The following is an 18,368-nucleotide window of genomic DNA, read 5'->3' as shown; positions in this document are numbered from 1 at the left end:
CTGACACAAGCATGCATTTAGTTATCGTTTCCCACACAAATTATAAATATTTCATAAAATGAGTACTGTGATGCTCTGCATATATAAGTTCTAAGTATTCAAGATAAAGTGACTAGTCTAGCTCGAGGGATATGAAGTTGGAGTCAGCTTGGTGAGTGGCAGTGTCTGATACCACTGAGTTTCCGTGAGTGCCTGCTCTATATGACTGAGTGCTCAGGAGGTCCATTCCCCCCCAGATGATGCCTTATGTAAATGGCTTAAAAACTGTTATCTTTAGTATGGTTCTCTTTGGCCTGAGTTCTACAGAAGCACTTCTCTCTTTTTCAAACCACACTCCCCACCACCTCAATTATTTGATTTATTATTTTAAAGAAAAGCCCACATTATACATAAATTTACCTATTGCTACTTGATATACTAACATATAATGATGTATCTACCACGCCATTAGCACACCTAGTACAAAAATGCCTCACATTTCCTGATACAAATGATACCCAAATGTTGTGATTTCTTAAAAAGCGTTTGTTAGGACTTTCCTGGTGGCGCCGTGGATAAGACTCTGCCTGCCAATGCGGAGGGCGCGGGCTCCATCCCTGGCCCAGTAAGAGTCCACATGCTGAGGAGCAACTGAGCCGCAGCCGCCAAGCTGAGCTCTACAGCTTGAGGTCCACAGCCTAGAGCCACGCCCACGGCAAGAGAAGACCGAGAGCAGCAGTGAAGACTGAGTGCGGCCAAAAATAACGAAATGAGTAAGACATTTTGGCAGATTCATAAAATGCTAAACATACACTTACTGTTTAGTCTTATGGCTTTTGAGTTACTACTTTTTTGGTGTGTGTGTTTGTGTGTGTGTGAATCCTTGAAATGGCCCTTAACTTATTTCTTTGCAGTTTGTCTCCCTTTTCTTGCTATCATCAGAAACAAAGGAAAGGTGAAATACACTCCCCTCCTACTTTCTGGGTAAATCTTTCAGTTCCAATGAAGATCTTTCTTTCCACGCTGCTCACTTTCCTTTCAGGTTGTCTTTCCTCTGGGTGCAGTTTTGTCCACAGTCTATTTAGTATGGAAAACTAATAAAGCTATGAGAGGTCTCATGGCATACAGCAGAGACCTGGGGAACTCTGGCATCCCGGAACCTGTTCAAGTCCCAGATAGACCCTAACTGGTTATGTGAAAATGGACAAGTTGCTTCATCCCTTTGGCCTCCGGCTCTGCACTGGTGTTTAGAAAGAATAGCAACTCCTATATAATTTTTATAAGGATTACATGAACTCACTTATGTAAAACATCAGTACTTCAGCAGATGTACAAGCTGGAATTAGAAAGGGTAGAAGCATCAGAGATCAAATTGCCAACATCTGTTGGATCATAGAAAAAGAGAGAATTCCAGAAAAACATCTACTTTCTGCTTCATTAACTACACTAAAGCTTTTGTCTGTGTCTATCACAACAAACTGGAGAATTCTTAAAGAGATGGGAATATCAGACCACTTTACCTGTCTCCTGAAACATCTGAATGGAGGTCAAGAAGAAGCAATCAGAGCTGGACATGGAACAATGGACTGGCTCAAAATTGGGAAAGGAGTACGTCAAGGCTGTATATTGTCACCCTGCTTATTTAACTTCTATGCAGAGCACACTATGTGAAATGCCAGGGTGGAAGAATCACAAGCTGGAATCATGGTTGCAGGGAAAAATATCAACAACCTCAGGTATGCAGATAATACCATTCTAATGGCAGAAAGTGAAGAAGAAGTAAACAACCTCTTGATGAAGGTGAAAGAGGAGACTGAAAAAGCTGGCTTAACACAACTTTCATAAAATGAAGATCGTAGCATCCAGTTACATTGCTTCATGGCAAATAGATGGGGAAAAAATGGAAACAGTGACAGATTTTATTTTCTTGGGCTCCAAAATCACTGTGGACAGTGACTGCAGCCATGAATTTAAAAGATGCTTGCTCCTTTAAGGAAAAGCTATGACCAACTTAGACAGCATATTAAAAAGCAGAGACATCACTTTGCCGACAAAGGTCTGCATAGTCAAAGCTATGGTTTTTCCAGTAGTCATGTATGGATGTGAGAGTTTGACTATAACAAAGACGCTGAGGAATTGATGCTTTGCAGTGAATCTTCAGGGAAATCAGTCCTGAATGTTCATTGGAAGGACTGGTGCTGAAGCTGAAACTCCAATACTTTGTCCACCTGATGTGAAGAACTGACTCATTGGAAAAGACCCTGATGCTGGGTAAGACTAAAGGCAGGAGCTGAAGGAGACGACAGAGGATGAGATGGTTGGATGGCATCACTGACTTGATGGACATGAGTGTGAGCAAGCTCTGGGAGATGGTGAAGGACAGGGAGGCCTGGTGAGCTGCCATCCATGGAGTGGCAAAGAGTCGGACACGGCTGAGCGATGGAACCACAGCAAAGCTTCAGCGGTGGGAGCACTGCCTAGCCCATAGTAAGTGTGATTACATGTGTATTATCTCAAAGAAAAGCTTTAGGTTATTAATTCTCACAGACATACAACTTTTTTTTTTTTCTGGAAGCTTCCCTTTTTAAATTCCTTTTGAAGACATGAAAGTCACATTTGAGAGCTTTATAATAATTATTATTTTAACATTTAAGACTCATGAAATCTTCTATGAAATAAGAATAACAATTGGCTCAGAGACCAGGCATAGTTTTGTTCTTTAATCTCTCAGTCCTTTATTTGCTTTTGTGGGATGCTGTGGGCCCATATACCTTCCTATTCTTTAGTTTGAAAAAATTTTATTTTATATCAGAGCATAGTTGATCAGCAATGTAATATTAATTTCAAGTGTACAGCAAAGTGATTCAGTTATATGTATACATGTGTCTGCTTCCAAAATGACTCAGTGGTAAAGAACCCACCTGTCAATGCAAGAGATGCAGATTTGATCCCTGGGTCAGAAAGATCCCCTGAAGAAGGAAGCGGCACCCCCTCCAGTATTCTTGCCTGGAAAATCCCATGGTCAGAGGATCCTGGTGGGGTACAGTCCGTGGGGTTGCAGAGTGGGACACGACTGAGCGTGTACACTCACACATACGTGTGTCTATTCTTTTTCAGATTCTTTCTCCATTAAGGTTATTACAGGGTATTGAGCAGGGTTCCCTGGACTGTACAGTAGGTCTTTGTTGGTTATCCGTTTTAAATACAACAGGGACACACGACTTCTTTAAATATACTGACCATCTCTTGGAGGAGCTAAACATTTCCGAGAACATGTGTTTTACAGCTTCATCAGAACATCCTGCTTTGAGGAAAATAGAAGGCTGTTTTTCTTTCCATGGCAAGCAGAGTGACCCAGAAGGTGGCGGCAGTGTATGGCCTAAGAAGAAGGTTGGCTTGTTTGGGCTTCTGGTCGGATCTCATCTTAGCAGGCCAGAGAAGGCTGGGGCATGATGTCTGCACGGAGAATCACAGGTTCTCAAGTTCTGGTTTTGCCCCTGTGTGATTCATGTGAATAAGCGACCTACTGAGTCCCACTTCATCTGTGGAACGGGGGCTGTAATGCCCACCTCCCAGGGAGGCAGGAGGGTTAAGGGAATGAGCTTCTGCAGCGGTCGCAGCGCACGGGCTTGCTGTGCTTCAGTCTCTAGGTCATGTCCTACTCTTCGCAACCCCATCCAAGGCAGCACGCCAGGCCTGCCCGTCCTTCACCATCGCCCAGACCTGGCTCTCATGTCCACTGAGTTGGTGATGCCATCCAACCATCTCATCCTCTGTCGTCCCCTTCTCCTCCTGCCCTCAATCTTTCCCAGCATCAGGGTCTTTTCCAATGAGTCGGCTCTTCGCATCAGGTGGCCAAAGTATTGGAGCTTCAGTTTCAGCATCAGCCCTTCCAGTGAATATTCAGGGTTGATTTCTTTCAGGATGGACTGGTTCAATCTCCTTGCAGTCCAAGGGACTCTCAAGAGTCTTCTCCAACACCACAATCTGAAACATCAATTCCTTGGTGCTCAGCCTTGTTTATGGTCCAACCCTCACATTTGTACATGACTACTGGCAAAGCCATAGCTTTGACTATATGATGATTAGTACTCTGTTGAGTAACCTTAATACAAGAGGCTTATCACTAAATGAGTGTATTGAACCAAGTGGTAGCTGAGCTATCAACCCTGATCAGTTTAAAAAAGAGAGGAAATGGTCACCAGAAAAAACCAACTCCATATAGTTACTGGAGAGATTGAGAGAATCCACCCTACTTACAGAAGCCTTCCACAGGGTCCCCCAAGTAAATAACAGACTATGGTCTGCACAGCAGGGTAGAAGTTAGTTACCTCAGGCCCCGAGGTGAGCCCATTTATCAGACAGGAACAGGTCCCACGTTCACAAACTACCTTTGACAATTCAGCATCCTCCAGGTGCTGCTCCATCTTTTTGCTATTTTGAATCCATCTGATTATTTAGCAAGCATTAAAGGAAAATTGGCAGAGTTCTATGCTATTTGTGAGAAAACAGTGTAATCCTAAACCAGTGGAAAAACAATAGAAATCTAACAGTAGTAAGGCCATGATGGGGATCGTCTGAAGACAGACGAAGAGCTGTGTATGGGGAAAGGGTGATTTTTCCCTGAGAGGCTCAGGGAATCCTGCATGGAAGAGGTGGCATTTATGTTTGGGGCACATAGAAATGGAGAGAAAGGGAATTCTGACTCTCAGGGACCGTTTGGATAGATGAAAGCTGCTTGTGAGTGGGAATTTTGGTGGGAATGAAGAGATGTAAACAGGTAGGCCTGGAAAGATACAGGAAAGAAAATCATTGCTATGCCTTTTCTTTTTTGTAAATGTAAGAAAAGATATGTAGATGTTCATCATTGTACAGTTCTTTCCATTTCTTTGGGGACTGTAACTATTTCATTTTTCTCCCTAGTTTTAAATTAAGGATAAGAAAAATCTCTCCTTTGTGCAACTCAAGAGGGGCCAGAAAGCAAACGGTGCTTTTCCCCATTCCAAACTGAGCCTGTTTTCATGTCTCTCACCTTGCAGTGTCTTCCTTGTTAACATTTCTTGTCTGTGCTGTTCTATCTCTGGGTACACTGGGATCTTGTGTACTTATTATTTGTAGTTACAATATATCTATTAATATTAACAATTAAATCTAGATTTCAGTTTTTATCCCTGTTATGCATAAACACCCAGACACCACAGATGTACACACCCAGGTAGAGTTGTGTGTGGGTGCTAAGTTGCTTCAGTCGTGCCGACTCTGTGAACCTCTGGACTGTAGCCCGCCAGGCTCCTCTGTCTGTGAGATTCTCCAGGCAAGAATACTGGAGTGGGTTGTTACAGCCTCCTCCAGGAGATCTTCCTGACTCAGGGATCGAACCCACACCCATTATGTCTCCTGCATTGGCAGACGGGTTCCTCACCCCTAGCGTCTCCTGGAAACCCAGGTAGAGTTATACATCTTACCTAAAATCTCCAATCTCCTTTCCAGGTCTCTGACATCCTAAGTAATGTTCACATGAATCACTCAGCTTCAGAAAGTTCTGTTAAATACCCCTCTGAAAGCCAGTGATTTCAGTGGCTTCCATCTTTATGAGGAAAAGGGCAGACACAAGGAATCACATTGTCTTGACTTATCCATGCTGAGACACAGTGCCGCACCCTATTTACCAATTCCTTAATCCCCAAGCCAGTGTAAGAATTATCAGAGGGAAAGTAGATGGATGTGGCTCTGGAAATATTCTGCTGATGGAGCGGTGGTTTCAGTGGGAGTAATTAAAAGGCGATTCAGGCACATACACTTTGTTATCAAACTGTGTATTTTGTATTGGAGTACGGCCAATAAACAGTGTGGTGGTAGTTTCAGGGGACAGCAAAGGGACTCAGACATACATGCATATGTATCCATTCCCTCCCAAACCCCCCTCCCGTCCAGTCTGCCACATACCACTGAGCAGAGTTCCGCGTACAGTATGTCTTTGTTGGTTATTCATTTTAAACATAGCAGTGTGTACATGTCCATCCCAAGCTCCCCAACTCTCCTCCCAGCCTTCCCCCACTGGCAACCAGAGCTGGTCTCTAAGTCTATGAGTCTATTTCTGTCTTGTAATTAAGTTTGTTTGTATCAAACCTTTTTAGATTCTGCATATAAGGGATTTCTCTGTCTGACTTGACTCCATATGACACTCTCTAGGTTCATGCATGTTGCTTTATTTCATTCTTTCTGATGACTGAGTAACATTCCATTGTACATATGTACCAAATCTTCTAAGGATAATGTTCATCTGTCAATGGACATTTAGGTTGCTTCCGTGTCTTGGCGATTGTGAACAGTGCTGCGGTGAACATTGGAGGTGCATATATCCTTTTGGACCATATTTTCCTCCAGATATATACCTACTAGTGGGATTGTTGGGTCGTACGGTAGCCCTATTTTTAATTTTTGAAGGAACCCCCATATTGTTCTCCGTAGTGGCTGTACCAGTTTACAATCCCACCAATAGTGTAGGAAGATCCCCTTCTCCCCAGCATTTACTCTTTGTGGATTTTTTGATGATAGCAATTTTGACTGGTGTGAGGTGATATCTCATTGTAGCTTTAATTTGCATTTCTCTAATAATTAGGATGCTGAGCATCTTTTCATGCAGGCACATACACTTTGAAACACACATTTGTTTAGGGTCTAAAATTTTCCAGCTGTGGTAAAGATTCTCTCCTTGATCAAATACTGCACAGCTTCCCCTGGATTTTTAAATAAACCCTCCACTTTTGGACCTCCATGTTTTTCTCTGCATTGTCCAATTTTAGCAAAAATCCTGCTAAGGTATTTTAGCCATAATTCCCCACCCTCCCGATCTGATCACCTTCCTCGTCTAATCAGCTTTCTCATCCTCCACCACCTCCTAGGTGATGTCTGATCACCCTGGATGCCTTCAGCAAGAATCCTGTTAGGTCAGGCTAGCCAGGATGCCTCTTTACCCTAATGGTTTCCTTTGTAATTTTCCTATAGGGAAATAAAAGTTGTCTTTAAGGATTGTGAATTTCCGCAGGCAGTTTCACCCGTGCAGGGAGATTCCTGAAGTGTGACGCAGGTGTCAGCAGGACCCCTTGGGTCAGAAGGGTCATGTAGGTGAGAGTGAAGGGGGGCTCAGCAGGGTGATGACCAAAGTGGATGATGGAGTCCTCGTGAGGTCTACACCGCTCCATCGGCAAATCCTACTTGCTTGACCTTCAAAGTTTTTCAACAATCTTACTACCTCCACCATGACTACCTGAAGTCATGTCTTCGTTATTTCTGCTGTAGTAACTTCTTAACTGGCCTCCATGTTTTTGTCCTCAACCCTTTTTAGTTTGTTCATAACAGTAGCACCTACAATTCCATTAAAACTTGCATAATTAGTCCATTTTTCAAAGTGCTCCAAGTGCAGCTCATCTTATATACTGTGACAGCCAAAATCCTTACAATGCTTTAAAAAGTCCTAATGAGCTGATCTTATGACCTGGTTCTCTCTCTGACCTCAGTGACTACCCCTCTCTGCTTCCTCTCATCTAATTACAAAGTCTTTCTTGCTGTTTCCTGGATACTCTGGGCACACCCCCCACCCCAACCTCAGGGCATTTGCATGTCTGATTTGTGGGCTGATACGTATATCACAACGTGAACATATGTCTAATTTCAAAAATTTTAAGAACTATAATTTACCTACAGAAAAGGAGAGAAACAAAAACTCTCCCATCACCTGTAAGCAGTAAACAAATGAAATATGGATTTATGGAAAAATATAGAAAAAATATGTGGAAATATGTTTTCCACTTCATCCCAACTCTTTTAAGTATATGTGGATTGTCTGAAGCAGCTTCAAAGGTTTCTGTCTGTTTTAGGAAGTCAGGTTGTCAGGACATAAAAAAAGAGTCGGTTGTTTTCTTAACCTGTTCTCCAATGATCTGAGCAGCAAAAAAGTGACTGAGAGGCAATATTCATTTATTGACTTTTTAGTTTTAAAATTTAATTTGTTTATTTTTGGCTGCCCTGGTTCTTCCCTGCTTTCCTTGGGCTTTCTCTAAGTGCGTAGCAGGAGGGCTACCCTTCGCTGCGGTGTGTGGGCCTTTTATCGTGGTGGCTTCTCTTGTGGCTTCCAGGCTCTGGGGGCGGGCTCCAGTAGTTGCGGTGTATGGGCTTAGTTGCTCCATGGCGTGTGGAATCTTCCCCGGGCCAGGGACTGAACCGATGTTTCCTGTGCTGGCAGACAGATTCTGATCCAATGTGCCACCAGGAAAGCCCCATTGTTTTTTTATTTTTAATTTTTTTTCATTTATTTTTATTAGTTGGAGGCTAATTACTTTACAATATTGTAGTGGTTTTTGTCATACACTGACGTGAATTAGCCATGGATTTACATGTATTCCCCATCCCAATCCCCCCTCCCAACTCCCTCTCGACCAGATCCCTTTGGGTCTTCCCAGTGCACCAGGTCCAAGCACTTGTCTCATGCATCCAACCTGGGCTGGTGATCTGTTTCACCCTAGATAATATACATGTTTTGATGCTGTTCTCTTGAAACATCCCACCCTCGCCTTCTCCCACAGAGTCCAAAAATCTGTTCTATACATCTGTGTCTCTTTTTCTGTTTTGCATATAGGGTTATCATTACCATCTTTCTAAATTCCATATATATGTGTTAGTATACTGTAACGGTCTTTATCTTTCTGGCTTACTTCACTCTGTATAATGGGCTCCAGTTTCATCCATCTCATTAGAATGGATTCAAATGAATTCTTTTTAATGACTGAGTAATATTCCATGGTGTATATGTACCATAGCTTCCTTGTCCATTCGTCTGCTGATGGACGTCTAGGTTGCTTCCATGTCCTGGCTATTATAAACAGTGCTGCGATGAACATTGGGGTGCACGTGTTTCTTTCAGATATGGTTTCCTCGGCGTGTATGCCCAGAAGTGGGATTGCTGGGTCATATGGCAGTTCTGTTTCCAGTTTTTCAAGAAATCTCCACACTGTTCTCCATAGTGGCTGCACTAGTTTGCATTCCCACCAACAGTGTAAGAGGGTTCCCTTTTCTCCACACCCTCTCCAGCATTTATTGCTTGTAGACTTTTGGATAGCAGCCATCCTGACTGGCGTGTAATGGTACCTCATTGTGGTTTTGATTTGCCTTTCTTTGATAATGAGTGATGTTGAGCATCTTTTCATGTGGTTTTTAGCCATCTGTATGTCTTCTCTGGAGAAATGTCTGTTTAGTTCTTTGGCCCATTTTTTGATTGGGTCATTTATTTTCCTGGAGTTGAGCTAGAGGAGTTGCTTGTATATTTTTGAGATTAATCCTTTGTCTGTTGCTTCATTTGCTATTATTTTTTCCCAGTCTGAGGGCTGTCTTTTCACCTTGCTTATAGTTTCCTTTGTTGTGCAAAAGCTTTTAAGTTTCATTAGGTCCCATTTGTTTATTTTTGCTTTTGTTTCTAATATTCTAGGATGTGGGTCATAGAGGATCCTGCTGTGATTTATGTCAGAGAGTGTTTTGCCTATGTTCTCCTCTAGGAGTTTTATAGTTTCTGGTCTTATATTTAGATCTTTAATCCATTTTGAGTTTATTTTTGTGTATGGTGTTAGAAAGTGTTCTAGTTTCATTCTTTTACAGGTGGTTGACCAGTTTTCCCAGCACCACTTGTTAAAGAGTTTGTCTTTTTTCCATTGTATATCCTTGCCTCCTTTGTCGAAGATAAGGTGACCATAGGTTCATGGATTTATCTCTGGGCTTTCTATTCTGTTCCATTGATCTATATTTCTGTCTTTGTGCCAGTACCATACTGTCTTGATGACTGTGGCTTTGTAGTATAGTCTGAAGTCAGGCATGTTGATTCCTCCAGTTCCATTCTTATTTCTCAAGATTACTTTGGCTATTCAAGGTTTTTTGTATTTCCATACAAATTGTGAAATTATTTGTTCTAGTTCTGTGAAAAATACCGTTGATAGCTTGATAGGGATTGCATTGAATCTATAGATTGCTTTGGGTAGTATAGCCGTTTTGACAATATTGATTCTTCCAATCCATGAACACGGTATATTTCTCCATCTGTTTGTGTCCTCTTTGATTTCTTTCATCAGTGATTTATAGTTTTCTATGAATAAGTCTTTTGTTTCTTTAGGTAGATATACTCCTAAGTATTTTATTCTTTTTGTTGCAATGGTGAATGGTATTGTTTCCTTAATTTCTCTTTCTGTTTTCTCATTGTTAGTGTATAGGAATGCAAGAGATTTCTGTGTGTTAATTTTATATCCTGAAACTTTGCTATATTCATTGATTAGCTCTAATAATTTTCTGGTAGAGTCTTTAGGGTTTTCTATGTAGAGGATCATGTCATCTGCAAACAGAGGGAGTTTCACTTCTTCCTTTCCTATCTGGATTCCTTTTACTTCTTTTTCTGCCCTGATTGCTGTGGCCAACACTTCCAAAACTGTGTTGAATAGTAGTGGTGAGAGTGGGCACCCTTGTCTTGTTCCTGATTTTAGGGGAAATGCTTTCAATTTTTCACCATTGAGGGTGATGCTTGCTGTGGGTTTGTCATATATAGCTTTTATTATGTTGAGGTATGTTCCTTCTATTCCTGCTTTCTAGAGAGTTTTAATCATAAATGGATGTTGAATTTTGTCAAAGGCTTTCTCTGCATCTATTGAGATAATCATATGGTTTTTATCTTTCAATTTGTTAATGTGGTGTGTTACATTGATTGATTTGCGGATATTAAAGAATCCTTGCATTCCTGGGATAAAGCCCACTTGGTCATGGTGTATGATTTTTTTAATATGTTGTTGGATTCTGTTTGCTAGAATTTTGTTAAGGATTTTTGCATCTATGTTCATCAATGATATTGGCCTGTAGTTTTCTTTTTTTTGTGGCATCTTTGTCTGGTTTTGGAATGAGGGTGATGGTGGCCTCATAGAATGAGTTTGGAAGTTTACCTTCTTCCTCAATTTTCTGGAAGAATTTGAGTAGGATAGGTGTTATCTCTTCTCTAAATTTTTGGTAGAATTCCGCTGTGAAGCCATCTGGTCCTGGGCTTTTGTTTGCTGGAAGATTTCTGATTACAGTTTCAATTTCCTTGCTTGTGATGGGTTTGTTAAGATCTTCTATTTCTTCCTGTTCAGTTTTGGAAAGTTATACTTCTCTAAGAACTTGTTTTTTAATTCAACGATTTTTATAAGTGTTTTCTATGGTCTGCTTGCTTTGCCAGGTGCTGGGTACAAAACCATAAACACAGTGTAAAGAGAATCAGGAATGGGAAACAGTGTCCTGAGTGCTGGCTGGGAGCCCAGCACTGGGCGCAGAAGGAGACCAGTGGACGGTGGTCAGTGGACCAGGGCTTCAGAGGAAGGTCACAGTGAGGCCTTTCGTGAGGTGACAGAACTCAGTTCAGTTCAGTTCAGTCGCTCATCCATGTCCGACTCTTTGCGACCCCATGGACCGCAACACGCCAGGCCTCCCTGTCTATCACCAACTCCCGGAGTTCACCCAAACTCATGTCCATTGAGTCAGTGATGCCATCCAACCATCTGATCCTCCGTCGTTCCCTTCTCCTCCAATTTTCAATCTTTCTCAGCATCAGGGTCTTTTCCAATGAGTCAGCTCTTCACATCAGGTGGCCAAAGTATTGGAGTTTCAGCTTCAACATCAGTCCTTCCAATGAACACCCAGGACTGATCTCTGTTAGGATGGACTGGTTGGATCTCCTTGCAGTCCAAGGGACTGTCAAGAGTCTTCTCCAACACTACAGTTCAAAAGCATCAGTTCTTCAGTGCTCAGCTTTCTTTATAGTCCAACTCTCACATCCATACATGACCACTGGAAAAACCATAGCCTTGACTAGACAGACCTTTATTGACAAAGTAATGTCTCTGCTTTTCAATATGCTATCTAGGTTGGTCATAACTTTCCTTCCAAGGAGTAAGCGTCTTTTAATTTCATGGCTGCAATCACCATCTGCAGTGATTTTGGAGACCAGAAAAATAAAGTCTGACACTGTTTCCACTGTTTCCCCATGTATTTCCCATGAAGTGATGGGACCAGATGCCATGATCTTAGTTTTCTGAATGTTGAGTTTGAAGCCAACTTTTTCACTCTCCTCTTGTACCTTCATCAAGAGGTTCTTTAGTTCTTCTTCACTTTCTGCCATAAGGGTGGTATCATCTGCATATCTGAGGTTATTGATATTTCTCCCGTCAATCTTGATTCCAGCTTGTTCTTCTTCCAGCCCAGCGTTTCTCATGATGTACTCTGCATAGAAGTTAAATAAGCAGGGTAACAATATACAGCCTTGACATACTCCTTTTCCTATTTGGAACCAGTCTGTTGTTCCATGTCCAGTTCTAACTGTTGCTTCCTGACCTGCATACAGGTTTCTCAAGAGGCAGGTCAGGTGGTATGGTATTCCCATCTCTTTTAGAATTTTCCACAGTTTATTGTGATCCACACAGTCAAGGCTTTGGCATAGTCAACAAAGCAGAAATAGATGTTTTTCTGGAACTCTCTTGCTTTTTTGATGATCCACCGGATGTCGGCAATTTGATCTCTGGTTCCTCTGCCTTTTCTAAAACCAGCTTGAACATCTGGAAGTTCACGGTTCACATATTACTGATGCATGGCTTGGAGAATTTTAAGCATTAGTTTACTAGCGTGTGAGATGAGTGCAACTGTGCGGTAGTTTGAGCATTCTTTGGCATTGCCTTTCTTTGGGATTGGAAAGAAAACTGACCTTTTCCAGTCCTGTGGCCACTGCTAGGTTTTCCAAATTTGCTGGCATATTGAGTACAGCACGTTCCCAGCATCATCTTTCAGGATTTGAAATAGCTCAACTGGAATTCCATCACCTCCACTAGCTTTGTTCTTAGTGATGCTTCCTAAGACCCATTTGACTTCACATTCGAAGATGTCTGGCTCTAGTTGAGTGATCACACCATCGTGATTATCCGGGTTGTAAAGATCTTTTTTGTGCAGTTCTTCTGTGTATTCTTGCCACCTCTTCTTAATATCTTCTGCTTCTGTTAGGTCCCTACCATTTCTGTCCTTTATTGAGCCCATCTTTGCATGAAATGTTCCCTTGGTATCTCTAATTTTCTTGAAGAGATCTCTAGTCTTCCCCGTTCTATTGTTTTCCTCTATTTCTTTGCATTGATCGCTGAGGAAGGTTTTCTTGTCTCTCCTTGCTATTCTGTGGAACTCTGCATTCAAATGGGAATATCTTTCCTTTTTTCCTTTGCTTTTTGATTCTTTTCTTTTCACAGCTATTTGTAAGGCCTCCTCAGACAGCCTTTTTTGCATCCCCCCCCCCCTTTGGAATGGTCTTGACTCCTGTCTCCTGTACAATGTCATGAACCTCCATCCATAGTTCATCAGGCACTCTATCAGATTTAGTCCCTTAAATTTATTTCTCACTTCCACTGTATAGTCATAAGGGATTTGATTTGGGTCATACCTGAATGGTCTAATGGTTTTCTCCACTTTCTTCAATTTCAGTCTAAATTTGGCAATAAGGAGTTCATGATCTGAGCCACAGTCAGCTCACAGTCTTGTTTTTGCTGACTGTGTAGAGCTTGTCCATCTTTGGCTGCAAAGAATATAATCAGTCTGATTTTGGTTTCGACCATCTAGTGATGTCCATGTGTAGAGTCTTCCCTCGTGTTGTTGGAAGAGGATGTTTGCTATGACCAGTGCATTCTCTTGGCAGAACTCTGTTAGCCTTTGCCCTGCTGCATTCTGTACTCCAAGGTCAAATTTGCCTGTTACTCCAAGTGTTTCTTGACTTCCTACTTTTGCATTCCAGTCCCCTATAATGAAAAGAACATCTTTTTTGGGTGTTAGTTCTAGAAGGTCTTGTAGGTCTTCATAGAACGATTCAACTTCAGCTTCTTCAGCATTACTGGTTTGGGCATAGACTTGGATTACCGTGATATTGAATGGTTTGCTTTGGAAACGAACAGAGATGATTTTGTCATTTCTGAAATTGCATCCAAGTACTGCATTTTGGACTCTTTTGTTGACTATGATGGCTACTCCATTTCTTCTAAGGGATTCCTGTCCACAGTAGTATATATAATGGTCATCTGAGTTAAATTCACCCATTTCAGTCCATTTTAGTTTGCTGATTCCTAGAATGTCGATGTTCACTATTGCCATCTCCTATTTGACCACTTCCAATTTGCCTTGATGCATGGACCTAACATTCCAGGTTCCTATGCAATATTGCTCTTTACAGCATCGGACCTTGTTTCTATCACCAGTCCCATCAACAACTGGGTATTGTTTTTGCTGTAGCTCCATCCCTTCATTCTTTCTGGAGTTATTTCTCCACTGATCTCCAGTAGCATATTGGGCACCTGCAGACCTGTGGAGTTCCTCTTTCAGTATCCTATCATTTTGCCTTCTCATACTGTTCATGGGGTTCTCAAGGCAAGAATACTGAAGTGGCTTGCCCATTCCCTTCTCCAGTGGGCCACATACTGTCAGACCTCTCCACCATGACCCGACCGTCTTGGGTGGCCCCACACGGCATGGCTTAGTTTCATTGAGTTAGACCAGGCTGTGGTCCATGTGGTCAGATTGGCCTGTTGTCTGTGATTGTGGTTTCAGTCTGTCTGCCCTCAGAGGCCCTCCCTCAGTGGCTACTGTCTTACTTGGGTTTCTCTTACTTTGGACGTGAGGTGTCTCTTCATGGCTGCTCCAGCAAAGCGCAGCCATGGCTCCTTACCTTGCATGTGGGGCAGCTCCTCTTGGCTGCCGCCCCTGACCTTGGATGTGGGGCAGCTCCTCTCGGCTGCCGCCCCTGACCTTGGACGTGGGGCAGCTCCTCTCGGCTGCCGCCCCTGACCTTGGACATGAGGCTCCTTACCTTGGACGTGGGGCAGCTCCTCTCGGCTGCCGCCCCTGACCTTGGATGTGGGGCAGCTCCTCTCGGCTGCCGCCCCTGACCTTGGACATGAGGCTCCTTACCTTGGACGTGGGGCAGCTCCTCTCGGCCGCCGCCCCTGACCTTGGATGTGGGGCAGCTCCTCTCGGCCGCCGCCCCTGACCTTGGATGTGGGGCAGCTCCTCTCGGCCACCGCCCCTGACCTTGGACATGAGGCTCCTTAACTTGGATGTGGGGCAGCTCCTCTTGGCTGCCGCCCCTGACCTTGGATGTGGGGCAGCTCCTCTCAGCTGCCACCCCTGACCTTGGACGTGGGGTAGCTCCTCTCGGCCGCCGCCCCTGACCTTGGACGTGGGGCAGCTCCTCTCAGCTGCCACCCCTGACCTTGGATGTGGGGCAGCTCCTCTCGGCCGCCGCCCCTGACCTTGGACGTGGGGCAGCTCCTCTCGGCCACCGCCCCTGACCTTGGACATGAGGCTCCTGACCTTGGACGTGGGGCAGCTCCTCTTGGCTGCCGCCCCTGACCTTGGATGTGGGGCAGCTCCTCTCAGCTGCCACCCCTGACCTTGGACGTGGGGCAGCTCCTCTCGGCCGCCGCCCCTGACCTTGGACGTGGGGCAGCTCCTCTCGGCCACCGCCCCTGACCTTGGACATGAGGCTCCTGACCTTGGACGTGGGGCAGCTCCTCTTGGCCACCACCCCTGACCTTGGATGTGGGGCAGCTCCTCTCGACTGTGCTTCCTGGGTGGCTCAGACAGAACTCCTTGGTTACATCCATATTCTAATTCAAGCTGTGCTAACTGCAAGGCACCTGTTTTCCACCACTAAAGTGTGGGCTTTGGAAAGGAAGACCTTCAGCAAATAGTTACTTAATTTATTCATAGTCTAAAGTCAGAGAAGGAAGTTCATTTGGATATATTTACTTCCTCAAGATGTGAAAACCTGATAGAACTCAAATGCACAAAGTGTGTTATTTTCTAATGTGTCTCATTTCCCTTCTGTGAACAGTGTAGGAATGCAGAGACAATGTCTGGGTATATAGTCTGCTTTTTTTTTTTAATTGAAAAATTTGTTTAGATAAGTGTAGATTCCCATGCAGCTGTAAGAGATAGCAAGAGAGACCCCACTGTAGCTCGTTTTGCCCCAGTGACCATTTCACAATATTCATGTATATCCAAACATCAAGTTGTACATCTTAAATATATGCCATTTGTATTTGTTGATTGCACCTCAATAGAGCTGAAAAAACCTCACAGCTATCCAGTGTGATAAAATTATCTGAGTGTATTGGATTCCATTTTCTTTATTTCTTCCAAGGCTGTAAAGTGACATTCATCTCTCTAGCTAACTACTCAATTTCTCTACTTCTTTTGTAATATAAAATCCATTAAAAATTATGATTGCATGCTGATCAGAACAGTTGTAAGTCATATGTTTCTTAGTGGGACTTCCCTGGTGGCTCAGAGGTAAAGAATCTGCCTGCCAATGAAGGAGATGCATGTTCGATCCTTGGGTTGGAAAGATTCTCTGGAGAAGGAAATGGCAACCCACTGCAGTGTTCTTGCCTAGAGAATCCCATTGACAGAGGAGCCTGGTGGTCTATAGTCCATGGGGGTCCTAAAGTGTAGGACATGACTTAGCAACTAAACAGCAATAACAAAAACAATAATGTATCTTAGTAGACTTTAAAAATTAATCAGAGATCCTTTAATAATTAGAGATTATTGATGCACAAAGACTTTCAAAGGCGGTGAAATGGAGTGAGCTACCTGTCTACACCCTGTCAGACCGAGTCTTGCCCTCAGCCTCCGCATGGCCACCTTCATCTCCTGGTTCCTCAGGGTGTAGATCAGGGGGTTCAGCAGAGGGGAGATGACAGTGAAGGTCACAGAGATGGCCTTATCGGTGGGGAGGGCGGAGAAGGGCCGGGCGTAGACGTAGATGCAGGGCACAAAGTGGAGGGTGACCACCGTGATGTGGGCGGTGCAGGTGGAGACGGCTTTCCCCCGGCCCTCCCCGGAGTGCGACCTTATTAGTAATAATAGGACCATGTACGATGTAAGGAGGAAGACAAACCACAGGGTGGTGAGCAGGCCGCTGTTGGAAATCATCAGGAGCTCAAGGACAGCTGTGTCAGTGCAGGCGAGTGTGAGGACCTGGGGGCCATCGCAGTAGAAAGTGTCCAGGACGTTGGGTCCGCAGAAGGGGAGGGGCAGGAGGAGGGAGATCTGCACGATGGAGTGGACGAAGCCCCCCGCCCAGGAGGCAGCGATCAACCCAATGCACCGGCCTCTACTCATGACAGTCACGTAGTGCAGGGGCTTAGTGATGGCCACGTACCGATCCAATGCCATCACTGACAAAGAAAATACATCCACTCCTCCAATAAGATGGAAGAAAAACATCTGGGTGAAGCAGCCGTTGAAGGAGATGGCCTTTCTCTGGGCCAGAAGGTCCGCTAGGACCTTGGGGGCTGTGATGGAGGAAAAGCAGATGTCGGCAACAGATAAATTGCGGAGCAAAAAGTACATGGGGGTGTGAAGGCGGGAGTCCCAGGTCACCGTGACCATGATGAGGAGGTTTCCCAGCAGAGTGGTGACGTACACCAAAAGGAGGAGGAGAAATAAGACCAGGCTCAGTTCTTGATTCTGGGTCAGGCCGAGGAAAATAAATTCTTTCACCGTGGTGCCATTTCCCAGCTCCATGGATTCATCCCTTTTCTGTCTATTTTGTTTGAAGCTACTTCATATGAAAATAGTCAGCTGTTTACCTTGTTTTCTTCTTAAACACTGTGAATGCAATTCAGAACTTTTCCCATGTGGCTGTAGTGCTTGCAGTTTGTTGAGTTGTCCAAATTTTTAAGATTGCAGTCAGTTTAGTGATCCATTCAAATCATCATATGTGAAGCCATTTAACAATTCACTTCCTGTAAACCTGTTTTTGGAAGGAATAAGCATTTGTGTTAAGTAGTGACCTTTACACAACCTATTTTAATTAATTTATTTAAAAATGTTACTATTATTTTTAATTTCACACACATTTATTGATATCAGAAACTGTCTAAAGTATTTTCTTGTATTCAAACCATATCTTTATATTCAAAGATAAGTAAGACATTGTGGACTTAAGAATCTACAAGTTTAATATCCATATTAGCAAAATATTCTGCTGACTTCTTGTTTAAAAAAGATGTCATCTGTTTCTCATTGGGCTTCCCTGGTAGCTCAGCTGGTAAAGAATCTGCCTGCAATGTACGAGATGCCGGTTCCATTCCTGGGTCAGGAAGGTCTGCTGGAGAAGGGATAGACTACCCACTCCAGTATTCTTGGTCTTCCCTGGTGGCTCAAATAGTAAAGAATCCTCCTGCAGTGTGGGAGACCTGAGTTTGATCCCTGGGTTGGGAAGATCCCCTGAAGAAGGGAAAGGCTACCCACTCCAGTATTCTCACCTGGAGAATTCCAAAGGGATCACAAAG

At 43.6% G+C, this 18,368-nt stretch overlaps 1 protein-coding gene across 1 annotated transcript; it reads right to left on the bottom strand.

The window, feature by feature from the left end:
• Positions 1-16,614: 16,614 nt before the first annotated feature.
• On the bottom strand, positions 16,615-17,598 carry LOC110123544 (olfactory receptor 4D10-like). Its single transcript, XM_020871563.2, has one exon. The coding sequence runs from the start codon at positions 17,596-17,598 to the stop codon at positions 16,615-16,617; it is 984 nt and encodes a 327-aa protein (XP_020727222.1).
• Between the last annotated feature and the right edge of the window lie 770 nt (positions 17,599-18,368).

Source organism: Odocoileus virginianus, chromosome 10, assembly GCF_023699985.2.
Source record: "Odocoileus virginianus isolate 20LAN1187 ecotype Illinois chromosome 10, Ovbor_1.2, whole genome shotgun sequence".
NCBI classification, from domain to species: Eukaryota; Metazoa; Chordata; class Mammalia; order Artiodactyla; family Cervidae; genus Odocoileus; species Odocoileus virginianus.
This window is presented reverse-complemented; position numbering and strand designations above follow the sequence as displayed.

Bases quoted from the DNA above. Each gene is read 5' to 3' on its own strand.
- LOC110123544 (XM_020871563.2), bottom strand. From the start codon at position 17,598: ATGGAGCTGGGAAATGGCACCACGGTGAAAGAATTTATTTTCCTCGGC.